The sequence below is a fragment of the Pinus tabuliformis genome, chromosome X (assembly GCF_031772625.1).
Source record: "Pinus tabuliformis cultivar Carrire ecotype Pingquan chromosome X, CPIR1, whole genome shotgun sequence".
In the NCBI taxonomy this organism is placed as follows: domain Eukaryota; kingdom Viridiplantae; phylum Streptophyta; class Pinopsida; order Pinales; family Pinaceae; genus Pinus; species Pinus tabuliformis.
In genome coordinates, this window is record NC_142308.1 from 422,879,148 (window position 1) to 422,893,089 (window position 13,942).

The following is a 13,942-nucleotide window of genomic DNA, read 5'->3' on the forward strand; positions in this document are numbered from 1 at the left end:
ACCTGCTACATGCAAACTGTGTACACTCTCTAGTATACAATAATAAATACATTGATGCCTTTTTCCTCCACTCAACTAGGAAATTCAAATTCCATGCATGACTAGGGCTATTTTTAGTAAATTGATCAGTTAACTGAGAGATCAGTGAGTTAACAACAGTTACAACTACTCAACTGAACTCCTACTGACTCTATTCATGACTAGAGCTCAGATAACTGAGTTTCACTAACTATAACTCCACTAGATTGCTAGATCTTAGCAATCAACTCATGCACAACTCTACTTCTAGCCTACAAACTCGAATTGACTGACTTAACTAAGTGACATGGCCATGTCACTCTTGCTAACTGCAACTTAAGTCATCCTGCTGATGTGGAATTTCAAATTTCTCCATTTGACTAAGGCACAAGTCAAATGAAGCCTTTTCTTGCTACAATTTAATAGGGAAAAGAGAACACCCTTGTTAAAGACTTTAACCTCACTAGTGCTCTCGAGGCTGTTTGAGTACTGGTACCATGGACTTAAACAGCGTCATGATTATGACATTGATGGATTCAGAGATACTGATGTTGCAGTGTTTAAAACAATAAATGTCTCAGTACAGAGTCCAAGGCATTCATAAAATTGACAAAACAACAAAAGGTTCTAGAAGTTTGTGTTTGAGCCTCCTCATTGATAGCCCAGAGGGTTAGAACGTGATCTATTGTTTGGTAATCTCTCGTAAAACCTCCTCGATATCTAGTTGGTAGTTTTCTGCTTTTGAAATGTTCTGAAAGTCACTTCTCAAGTAAGGTAATGCAAAGCTTGATTAAGGTGTGCCCAAATCATAATTGTCCTAATTGTTTGGATTAGGATTGTCACTCTTCGGTTCACACATTCCTCCTCTTCTCATAATGCCACAGAGGGTAATCATTTTGAATGCGTTTTTTAGCTCTTTGACTTGTAGTCTGATGTTAATAGGTAGCCGTTTCAACTTTCTGTGCTGAAAATAACTAGAAAAAGCCATTAGCTGCTACTTTGCTGACAAAATTGTTTTTATTGCACTTATGAACTCCTCAAAACTTGTGACAGACTCCCAACTGTACCACTGAACTATGTTGAGAAAATGAAGTGTCAAATGACTAGAGTAGGTCAATGGAACCCTAGAGTGTAACAAACAATATTAGCATGGGGGGAGTGTATAATACATCTCCCATGTAAAGGTACTAATGTGCAAAAGTGGTGAGAAAGAAATGATGTTTTATGGGATATTATACATCAATTGCTTAACCTTATTCAATCTGATTTTATTATTATTATTAGAATTTATAAATTTATAATTTTGTTTTAATTTATAAGTAATAGAGGTCCTAAAATTTTGGTGTCAATGCTCAATATTAAGGGTTGAGGTAGATGTTAGCCTCAGGTTGGTGATTTTGTCATTTTCCAAGGTAAGTTGGTTTCATTGTCATATTTTGCCTTTCATTGTAGTTTGTTGTTAATGCCATGTGGTTGATGGAAGTCTTCTTCTTCTGTTATGATGTGTTTATTGGGGTAAGTCATGAGGTCATTTTGAAGATGTCATTAGAAATTCAGAATTCCTGGTTGGTTAAGTGAACGTGTATTTCCCAACCATTGTGTACATGTTGTTCCATTTGTATTGATAAGTCCTCTATATTGTTTGAATTATCGTCACAAGTAGACTCTGGAGGCATTCTCCTTGTGTGTCGTGTGTCATCTTCACCTCCATTAATCATGCGAGTATTTGTGAATAGACTACAGGTTGAATAAAGAGCTTAGTGATGGTTCCTGTATTCAGTGAATGATGTTGTGCTTGTTTATTTCTCCCCTCTTATTTATTTAAGTCATGTGCATGCATATCATTTGTTGATTAAGTCAGTGTCATTGTGATTCCAAACTTTTAACTACTAGTCGATTGCATACTAAAACAGTTTTTTGCAATTGTTCTTGCTCTTTTGGCTGACATGCATATCTGTTGCCAGGGCCATGGAAACAGTTCTTACTCAGAATGGCCTTGATCGGAATGCTCTTAGACCATCGAGTCTTGTGATGGCCAGTGGATCCCTTTCTGCAGATCTGAATTCACAATCTTCAAAACCTGGGAATGAAAGTAGGCTGTCAGTGGACAAGGGGAATACTGATGTGCTCAAATCAAAAGATAAAGAAGCAGCTGGAAGTTTGGCACCAGTTGAGACAGGGAGCTCGTCTCTGATTGTAAATGATAAGCTCAAGGAAGAAATACCTTCTACTTCTAAGACAGATCCATTCACCAGTGTGGGGATTTCTACGGGTTCTGAAATGGTTTCCTCTGCAGATGATTCTTCCAAGTATGGACCAAAGGAGACAAAGAAACCGTCTTTTACAGATTATAAAAATGAATCAATGGCGTTATCGTGCAATGCTGCTCGTTTAGAATATTCTTCTATAAAAAATGCCAAGCCTCTGGATGATGAGAGGTCGACTCTAGAATCTCTGGAAGGTAGTAAGTGTTTAGAGTTGCAGACAAAGGAACATAATTTTGGTTGTTCAGATGTGCAGGCTAGTCAAAAATGTGTTGAGGAACCTGATAAAAAACCTGTCACAAGGAGAAAAAGAGCAGCTGCTGCAATGAATTTAAGGGATGATCTTCCACAGAGGATTACACGACAAAGGAAAAAATTGGCTATGACCAATGACAGTAAACAGGAGAACACTACAGAAGGTTGTGTACCGGTTGAAGAGGAGAGTAAAGATGGTAAATCAATTCAGCAAACCTGTTCGGTGACCCAAAATGATCAGCCACAGACATCATCAGCATTTCCTACAGTTTTGCAGACTCAGGGATTTCCTTCACAAGTAACAGGCATAGCTGATAAGGGTTCAGTTCAAAAAAATGCAGCTGTTTTAATGAAGGTGGGCAGAGTAAACAATCAAGCTTCACAAGCTATAGCTGGAAGCTTGAACAGCTACCTTGGAAGAGATACGAAACAGATGCCTAAGACCGAAGAGGATTCAAGTGAATTTGATACTCCAAGCTCACTGAAGTTGGGAAATAAGGAAAATCCTGGAACAGATTCTAGATTTGATGGATCTACGACTCAATCAAGTAGCAAAATTCCTCACAATGAATCATTAGATCCTCCTACTGAGCAGCAGACTTATCTGAGTGGCATGCCTGGAAATACACAAGGAAAGGATCGAGCAGGGACACATGGACAGGTAGAAACTTTTCCTGGAGGTCCTCCACAGGTAAATGTTGATAATATGCCAAGCCTAAAGGTTTCAGGGATGGATAAAATGCTACAGTTTACAGCAGAAGTGCCAGAGGAAAGCTGTCACAGGCTTCAGTGTTCACAGTCTGATAAGGATTGTACAGGAAATACTGTTGTACCACTGAAATTTGTGGATCCACATTTCAGGAGTTCTGAGGAAAACCAAGGTTCAGTTTGTGAGCTGAGGTGTCCAATGCAAGACTCTTCACTGTCAATGCAGGGAGCTTTTAATACTGGAATATGGATTCAGGCCAAAGGAGACCCTCCATCCCAAAGGTCTACAGTTTATAAAACACCTCCATATCCCAGTGCGCTACATCCAATGGAGGATTCATTAATCTCCCAAGTACATCAGTCACCACAAGGAAAGCATGTCCAAACTTGTACCTCTTCAAGTGAAGTTATGGGTTCTGATAGTGTCCAACCTTCTTCAGCTTTACCAGGAAAACAATTTTCTGTTTTCCCAAAACAATGGGCTGAGGAAGCTAGCAAGGATCAAGTTAATATGAAAGAGCAGCATCCATTGGTGGATTCAGCTATCTCTCAAGTACATCTGCCATCACATGGAAACTATGTTCAAACTTTTACCTCTTCAAGTAAAGGTATGGGTTCCGATGGTGTCCAACCTTCTCCAGCTTCTTCAGGAAGACAATTCGCTGTGTTCTCAAAACAACAGGTGGAGGAAGCTGTTAATGATCAAGTTGCCATCAAACAGCAGCAATCGATGGTGGATTCATCGATGTCCCAAGTACATCAGTCATCACATGCAGACCTTATTCAAACTACTAACTCTTCAGATAAAGGTATGGGTTTTGATAGTGTCCATTCTTGTCCCACTTCCTTAGGAAATCAATTTTCTGTGTTTGCAAAGCAGCAGTCTCAGGAAGCTAGTAATGATCAAGTTAATATCAAAGAGCAGCATCCAGTGGTGGATTCATCTACATCCCAAATGCATCCATCACCAAGTGGAAACCCTGTTGAAACTGCGACTTCAAGTAAATGTATGGGTTCTGATAATGTCCATTCCTCTCCAGCATCTTCAGGAAAACAATTTGCTGTGCTCCCAAAACAGCAAGCTGAGGAAGCTAGCAGCGATCCAGTTAGTATCAAAGAGCAGCATCCAGTGGTGGATTCATCCGTCTCCCAGGTACTTCAGACATCAAATGCAAACCATGGTCGAACTTTCACCTCTTCAGGTAAAGATATGGCCTCTGTTACTGTCCATCCCTCTCCAGCTTCTCCAGGAAAACATGTTTTTGTGTTTCCAAAGCAGCAGGTTGAGGAAGCTAGTAATGATCAAGTTAGTATCAAGCAGCAGACCATAGCACATATTGGTTGGAATATGCAGGAAGAAATGATACAAAAGCAAGGTGAAATGGAATCTTTTGTTGGGGTGTCAGAGGTTGTTTTGCATGAAAAAAATCAATCAATAAAGAATTTAGTTCCTGATATCGTCAATGCCTCTTTGAATTCTTATTCTGCTCTGCAAACAGGTCAGTATCTGTCTGGAGCTGATGTGCACCAACCTTCTGGAACACAGGACCATAGTTCAACTCCACTTACATGTCAGATTAGTCTACCATATGCTTCTAAGAGCACCATCCATGAACAACATCAAGACCAAAGTAGGCTTCCAAGTAGGGTGATTTCAGGTTTTAGTTCTCTCTCAAATGAGGTTGAATGCAACAAATCTTCAAGGTTTACCAAAGGTATGATTAATAAAGAAGTATGCAAATTAGAGCAAATGAAGAATTCTCTATCGGCAGTAGGTGGAAAGTCACAAGATGAGAATTTAAGTTCAGACAGAGAGGGTCTGATATGCTCTCAGAGAAGCAGCGGTCTGGAAATGAGAGCCTTATCTTCATCCATCAGTCAATACAGGACCTCACAGGTTTGTTCCCTGGTCCATTCAATAATGCAGCTTAATTATCTTCATAAATATACTGTTTCTTTTTAGTTATACTGATTTGTCATGGGCTATGGCTACCAGGCTGTAATGGGAAAGAACATGTATATAGACAACATCTGGAAGCAGCATTTACATTCTAGTGTGATTTAAAGATTTTGTTGGTTGATTTGTTAAGTTGTCATTGTTAAAAAACTGTGCATTTTCTCATTTTCTCTCCTACTGCTGGACCTGACCTACTTGCTACTGGTTCAGAAGACTCATATGAATGCCATTATTATGCTTCATATAGAACAAAGTGACATGACCCATGCTGCAATGTCTTGATGTACCAAATGAAGAGTCAACTTGGTCACTCACCAAAAGTCGGCCCATTAAAATATATAAAATATTTGAAGTTTCAGACAAACAATCAAGTGATATAATTGTAAAAAAATGCCTTCATGGTTTCTTTAAAACATGTTTCCTAATGGATTAAACATCTATCCTAATACACCCTTTAGTAAAAAATTTGAAGTAGCTTATAATGCTGTGAGTTTTCACCTTTCAGAACTAGTGAAAATAGACATTAAAAGTTAAAATGCCTTAGTTACCTCCTCGGTTTGACAAATGTGAGGACCAGAGCTGCTTGAACCAAGGACTTGAGTTGCTTGACCACAGGGAGAGGGAAATGAAAGGTCATTCCTGGCAGATGAACCTTTTGTGGAGGAAATTAATGGCTGCTGGTCATCGTGAGTTCCTGCTGAAGTCTAAATATGGAACATCTTTCTTCCTGTCCCATTGGTTGAATGTTGGATTGTACCGTTTCTGGGTGTGTTTCTAGCCTGAAGACAATGCAACTCTGTGGGAAATCTAAGTGCGAGACTTGGTGAATTTCAGTCAGTATTTAAGGGCTGTTTGAACCCAAATACCTCTGCTACATAACTGTCATCTGGGGCCGAGTTTTAAGGTGTCTGTCAACGCTGTTTAAGGGGTTGTTCCAGGCATTTTTTGGCAGGGGTTATTAGGTTGAGCTGTGGACTGAATTTTCGCTAGGTATCAACATTCTTCCAGGTCGAGTTTTGGGGTTGTGTTCAGGCCCCATCTTTAGGAGAAAACTAGGCTGAAAGTTCTGGTTAAACAGGTCCATAATACATCAGACTGTCAGTGAATGTTCTGACTGTTCTTCAGCCTGTGGATCTATTTCCTGAGCACTAGCAACTGCTTAGAGGCCGAGATTTTCGCTGGAAGGAGAGAGGACTGTGTGAAGGGAAATATCAGTCCAAAGTTTCAGTGTAAAAGGCACCTCAGAAAAGCTTCTTCGGGGAGAGATAAGTACTGTGTAATATGTACTTTTGTAATTGTTCTCAAGCAAAGATAAAACCTCCTTTCTGCACTGGCTTTCCTCACTGTGGGGTTTTTGAGTGTCAAGATCGTTAGAAAATAAGAAAGGAAAAAATATTTCCTTTATCTTGATAGTTACTTGTGATTTCTTTGAATTTTATCTTCTTTTGTATCTTCTTATCATCAAACAACTACCAAAAACACAGGTACATGAAGATCAACACAACGAAGACGCAGGATGTAGGCTCTCAGCTAGGGCTAAAACCCCTCTTCTAGGGGAAAACCCAAAAATTCTCTTCTCTTCCTTTGGAACCAAATCAAATGAGATAACCAATACCTTTTGACGAAGACAAAGTCTTCCTCCAATCCACCAAGTCAGCCTCCCAAGATAGTCCTTCCAAGATGATCAAGTCAGCTTCTAGTCAACAAGAGTTAACCTTCAATATTGCAACAATCATAGACTTTGTCCTCCTGCAACAGAATTTCAGCATTCTACTGCAAATCTGCAATTTCGGCCCCTTTTTGCAGCCCATAACCTCGCATGTGTGACCTGGAAACAAGAGAAAAGGCGTTCTTTCCTTCGTGAGGGTTCCTCCTTCTTTTGCTAGGGTTTCTCCTTCTTTAAGCCTTTATTACGCTTTTTCCTTGCCTTCGCTCTCCTTCTTATTTGCAGATTGAAACTTGCTTGATTGGATGTCCAAGTAGGTCAAATTGCACTTCTATTTATAGTGGTTTCAAGGTGGTCAAATCTCGTCATGAGGCCAACTTGACTGGAGGGCAGGCTGACTTTGTGGAGGAGGCATAAATGACACTTTTTACATAAAATAATTTTTCTTCATTGATACAAAATACCCAATGCGGGTCTAGAACAAGATGACATGGGCAATGACTGAAGACATAAACCCTAGAAGCACACAACAAGTGATTTGAACTAGAAATAAAATAAATAGAGCATGAAACCCATGCTTATAAATCATTTTTCTTTTACAATAATTTTCTTTTCTTTCTTTTGATAAATACATTACATCATGACTCAAATACAATTATGAAGACCAATACTAGTTACATTTCTCAACACTCCCTCTTAACTAGGGAAGTATTCATAAATGTTCAACCGATACAGGGTAGACCTCAATTTGAAATGTTCTAAAAAGAGTACAAGTTCAACAACATACGAATGTTAGGGATACCCTCACTGCCAAGGTATTCCCCGAATAGGGACTAAGGTGTCATCTAGGCAATTGACACTATAGGTACCATTAGGCTACAACCCTAGTATCAATCCAACAGGATATAGATACCATCTAGGCCTCCATTCCTTGACACCAACCCTTACAGGGATTCAGGTATCAACTTTAAGCCATAGCTCCACAAGATACCCTCCCTTACTGGGATTTAAACATCAACTGAGATCTCAATACTAACTAGGCCAAGATGTCCTCCCAAGCACCGTCATACTGGCAATTTTATGGTACTGATTTCTCCCTCTCAACCAAATCAAAGATATTCATCAATCTGAACATGCTCCTAAAATAGATTAACTTCTTGTTGGGAAGAGATTTCGTTAATACATCAGTGACTTGTTCATCTGTTGGCATGTACTGTAGTTTCACGACCCCAACTAGTATTCAAACTTCCAATGTATATGTTCTTGTATGCTAGCACAAAACTCCAGGGTCTTCAACTATTTTGATGCTGCTTAGGGCATCACAACATACAAACACATCTCGATGAAAGCTTCCTTCAACTTCTTCTAGCAACATCAAACTGAGTGAAGTACTTGTTTCTTTTCTACTAAATGATAAAAATATGTGCTTAGGAACTGTAGAAAGTTTTAAAAATGTCAAGATTTTGCATTATCACAAGAAAATGAAAATCAGTTATCAAAAGAGTGCAAATGATATGGCGGCATATGCGGATTGTCATCTGATAGGGAAAGTTGATTGTACAAAATGTTGGAGAAATGAAGGTGAACACAACATATATAACTTACAGATTTTTTTGGTCAAGTCTACAATGATTAATATATTTATATAAATTCTAAAGAAATGTAGCTTTATGTTGGCCATTGGCGATGGCATGATTTCTAAAGGTACGTCTGTGTTAATGGTATTTTGAATGTAATAAACAGAATGATTGGGCCATGTTGATGTAGCGTGAATAAAATTATTATAATGATCATGGTGCTTACATCTGGGGTAATCTTTGCAGAGTCGTTTTTCTATATGTTAGTTATTCTGCTGAAGATGCACTACATTTTGACATGTTTTGCCATTAATTTAATGATGACATTTATTTGATGATTTCTCTGAAACTAATTAGCAAGATTTTCCAGTTCTAGGTGAGATTTTAACCTTCAGGCTTCACACAAGCAAAACTATTTGGGATGTATGTTTTAACTTTTACCCATATATGCTTAGTGCGTTAGATAATTTTTTAGCTCTTGTTTTACAATATACACCATTTTGCTCATGCCAGTTAAAAGTCAACTTTCCTGGATGTTAGTAAATCTGAACTTGATTTAAAATTTCTAAAATGCAAATGTTGCTGTTTCTTTTATATCCAATTTTGACTGTTTTCAGGTAATTGCTGGCCTTCTGAATGCATCTTTTGGCAGTCCATTCCTTCTAAGATTTACAGGACCATATCTTGGATAAATGTGTAATTTTCAGAGCAGGGGTTGGGCATCCATAATAAAATTCTAGAATGACGGTTAGCTTGTATGTTGTAATAGTAGTGGTCGTTTTGATTTAAGTCTAAATGAAAAGTTTCCTTCTTATTGCTATGTTGCTGATAATGTGGCTCCGGAATATCTTGACAAAAGCCGGCTGATGCACTTGTAATTTAGATTTGCAACATATTTTTATAGACCCATTGGTGCACTTTATTTTCATGCATTCCTTTTTTGCTATGTGCTTGAGAAAGCCTTTACACTCTTGTTTAGTTATTCTGAGTCCTGACTCTTTCATTAAAGGTTAGCTGTTGAATGCCTGACAGTGCAGTCTGCGTTTAGACAACACATGGGTACAGTTTTATCTTCATTGTTTTGATTGTATTTATTCAGGCCTTCTTTGCTTTATCCTTGCATTAAAATATCTAATTCCAGTCACTGCATTTAGAGTTGGATAGACAACACATGGGTACAGTTTTGACTTCATTGTTTTCATAGTAGCCTTCTTTGCTTTGTGTTTGCATTATGATATTTATCTATGATTTAATGCCAAAGTATGAGAAGCTATTTGCTCATATATCACTAAAAAATGGAGTCTGCAATATCAGCTGTCATGGTAACTAAAGTTGTCAAGAATTTGATGAGCCTTTCAAGTTCCACGTTTCAACATCAAGCATGTCTTTTTGAAGATGTGCCTTGCATCATAGAATATATGATAGTTTTAATGAAAGGTAGTCTGATAGGTTTTGCGAGTGGTGTTTATATAAATTATATTAGAAGTGCTCTTAGTATTTTGTGCTCATAATTACTATCATTCAATTATTATTTTTTTTTACAGGATATTTCTAGGCACGTGTCATTGGGACACCAGATGGCTGTTGCTCCTGCACAAGATGTTGGGAAATTGGATACAGAAGCAGCTGTAGAACAGAGCATGCAGAGAGATGAAAGGAATAGTGTAAGAGATTATGTATCAACTGGTAGATCTGCATCCACACATGCTTTGACTGATGCTAGAGGTGAATCAAATGTTGGTGCAGAAAGCATGAAATTTGGAGGCTGCTCTTCACAAAGCAACTCAAAACAAGCCCCGTTGTTTCCTAACATGCCATTTAATGATTATCAATTGAAACAGCTTAGAGCCCAGTGCCTTGTCTTCCTAGCATTCAGGTGTGAATTTCCCGTAATTAAGGTAGTTAGAATATATGATGGGTGGTATTCATTGTATTCTGGTTGCACTTTCATGCTATCATCCATATTGGGTTGATGAAAAATTGTATGCTTTGATATTCTATGGTGTGGTGATTATAATATATATCATAGCTTCAAGATCGTCGCTAACATTTATCATATCTTTGTTTCAATTGCAGGAATAAATTTCCTCCAAAAAGACTTCACCTGGCTGTTGCATTAGATAATAGTCATGCAAAAAACAAAGGTGAGTATGGTTAAATACAGATTTTTCTTGTGGCTGCAAGTTTAGAATATAGAGTAATAATAATGGAAGTATGTATGCACATTAAAATGAAAGTATGTGAAAGTGAGCATGTGTGCACGTAAAATGGAACTCGTAGAAATAGAAATGACAAAATAATATTTTTTGAAATTACAAGAGTACTGATGATGGTTTAGTCTCATAATGAACTAACCAATGTACGTGTATTGACAATGTGATCAACATAATGGAGGTGAAAAGCACAGCACCCTTTCACTATTCTTGAGGATCCTACTCATTTAGATTTTGTAACATCTGCTTTGGAGGTTTGAAACTGAAGACATATACTGCAATGTACAATCAGAAATGGCTTATTTAAAGAAGAGGATGTAGAATCTAGGCAGTCCAAATGTATGCTCTCTGACTTGCAAGGTTTAGAGAGAAACTGAGGGAAATAGCATGGAAATTATAAATGAACAGACAATTTTCAAGATTGGCCATATTCAGAAAGTTCTTGCTGCTGCCTGCCACAAATTGACCCACGCACTGTCCATGTTTCTGTTTCCTGCCTTGCATATGTCTTGGATGAATTGAATTGCTCTATTGTAGATTTCATACCTTCCAGGAGTGTTACACATTTAACTTCTTCCCCACCACCAGATTAAAAATCTGTTGTGAAAGATGAAATTTCTCAAAACTGGAAACAGCAGGCTCACCCCATAGGTAGTATATCTCAAACAACTAGTTTCTGAAATGAAAACCAAGAAAAGATACATTTGCAGAAACAGGTTGTGGATTCCAACTCTGTGCCAATCCATAATCTCTAACATCAAAACTTTCAAAGAATGGATGAGAACACAGCAGGCCTTGTTCAAAGAGGAAGCATAAAGACAGCAGCACACCCTTAATTATTGGGTTCAACTGATCTGGAAAAGCGAATTGCTTCCCCTGCTTGCCGAGGTTTAAGGAATGTTACAGGCCAAGTTAAATGAGGAACACCTTCATTGGACCCAGGAATTTAGCCTTGGAGTGCATGGGCTGTCCCCTCTGTCAGCCCTGTGGGATTTGCTATATATAGGTCCCTCCTTCCTTCATGAGTCATGACACATTGGACTCGAAGGACATAGCATTGAGTATGCATAGATGGATTCCAACTGCACAATTTTCCATCATTTCCAGACACCAAAGGACTGACTTTGAGCCCTTTGGGTTAAGAGACTATTTACTTCCTTCCCGTGCATGATCTTCCTTGATGTTGCCATTACTTGAGACCAACAGGTGAAGTTCAAGCAGTATAGGGATCAAGTGATAGCAGCAAGGAAATAAAGGATGTGTGTTATTTAGATGTTAGAGCTGTCATTCAGGACTCTTCCCTTCCGGGTTCTTGCACGCTTGCAAGAATTTGAAGGAGATAACAAAGCAAGAGGGGGTATTCGAGTAATTGAGGGGCACATTGCCCTCCTAACTATGAGAGGGAAGTGTGGATATTCAAACAATGGGCATGCGCTTAGTGGTTGGCTCCATCTCTGGTGCTTCAATCCAGTTGACTAGCACATTTACTAGTGTTTGTCGAGGCGCGGGACAAAATCAAGGGTGTCTACCATCTCCATTGGCTGTTGGCACTGTAATGGTGTGTTTTGGTCTTCCCTAGGTGCACTCCATGATGTGGTTGGGTCCTATGAATTCATTTTTCTCAGACTCACGAATGAGCCCCATGTGGACACTACCTCAAATCCATGAGTATCACTAGGCATGGCATTGCTGACATGAGGCATGATTTGACAACAATAGAGGATATGGTGGGGTCTGTCTCAAAGGAAACTTCCTCTGAAGCTAGGCTATTATGGTGGCAGTAGACAGGCACGCTAGGTTTTTGTGTGTCTGGATTCAATGGAGTGCCTATAGAAATTTATGCACACACTCTGACTCTTAGTGCAAAACATAAATTTCACATTTTCTCTAGAGGTTTTTTGGATGTTAACACCATGAATTTGCAGTCCTATGGATGTTATGAGAGAGTATAAAACAACAATGAAAAGAGTATAGCAATGAAAAGAGTACAATATTTCACTTCCTAGCAGCCCAAACTATTAGGCAATTTGAGGAGAAAATTTATCAAACAATCTAGATAAGTTTCATCCCTCTAGGGCAATTTGTCCCACATAATCCCATTTTATAAATTCACTTTTACATCATTTATAATAGCAGGAAAACAACTGATATACCATTAGTAAAACAACCTTTAGATTGTTTGATGATGATGTCAAATGACGTAACAATTGTAGTTATGTCAAATCTATCAAGGCGTATAGCCGTAAATAACAATACAAAAGGAACATATATGGCTGAAAATGTTGAAGTTTTTGTAGCTTCAGAAGGTCTTCTATATAGGCTTGGCCTCTTAGCATGTAGAATATATTTGATTCCCTCTTTAGGTGCTTGGTTGATGGAGTAAGTGATGTTATGATTTATTTCCTAAGATTAACTTAGGAAAAGTACAATAATTAATCTAATTAATTATTGTGGACTGTTATGCCAAAGTTTTAAGGATAAACAACAAAATTATTTAAGTGACTTGGATATAATCTCAATCATTGATCTCAAGCGAGGCTTAGAATTTAATCCTAGCCATTAATCACTTAGGATGTTAGGGTTAGGGATTTTGCTTACTGGAATTATAAAATAAGCCTACGGTAGAGGTGAAGACACACATAATTGTGGAGGAAGCTATTTTCTGTAGAGCAAGAGGCACAACTAGATTGAAGAGAAGTGAAGTTCAACATGGAATTTTGAGATAAATTCAAGGAATCCGAGTTCAGGAAAGAGGGAGGCCGAGTTGTTGAAGAAAAGGGTCAAATTGTGGAGGAGGCCGAATTATCCTGGGAGGCTGATTTCTCTAGTGCACAGGTGCCATATGGGACAAGGAGAAAGGGATGTCAATTTACTTGTGAGACATGTTAATTCTCTAGGGCTGATTTGCTTTAGGTGGTTTGATTTCTAGAGGACGATTTTCAAAGTGGGGTTGAGTTTCCAGGTGCCTAATAGTTGTATTTTTCTATGTATTCTCTATGGAACTAACCCAAAATTTTCGCGAGAAATTTAATTGAGGAAGATTGTGTGTTGAAAATTTGGGTTGCTATGGTCGACATTTTCATTGGCAAGTGATGCAGAAAATTCATATTTTTGAGTTGGACCAAGTTGACCCCAAGTGTGAAAAGGCACCACCTAAAGCTCATATAAATAGACTGGTTGGACCTCATTTGGACATGTGTCACATCATCACATCTAATCTGAAATAGCAAGAGAGTGAGTTCACATGTGTGAAGGAGTTTGAGGGAGAATCTTATCTGCTTTGA

General features: G+C 38.4%; 1 protein-coding gene across 4 annotated transcripts in view; it reads left to right on the top strand.

Moving 5' to 3' along the window:
• LOC149140382 (uncharacterized) overlaps positions 1-13,942 on the top strand; it is a 241,685-nt gene that overhangs the window by 84,083 nt on the left and 143,660 nt on the right. For 2 of the 4 annotated variants that reach the window (XM_089449709.1, XM_089449710.1), the window contains exons 4-6: positions 1,983-5,142; positions 9,990-10,321; positions 10,522-10,589. In XM_089449709.1, the coding sequence (XP_089305835.1) occupies positions 1,983-5,142; positions 9,990-10,321; positions 10,522-10,589 (3,560 nt within the window). The remainder of the gene's footprint in view (positions 1-1,982; positions 5,143-9,989; positions 10,322-10,521; positions 10,590-13,942) is intronic. The other 2 variants (XM_089449711.1, XM_089449712.1) reach the window with 2 other exon arrangements.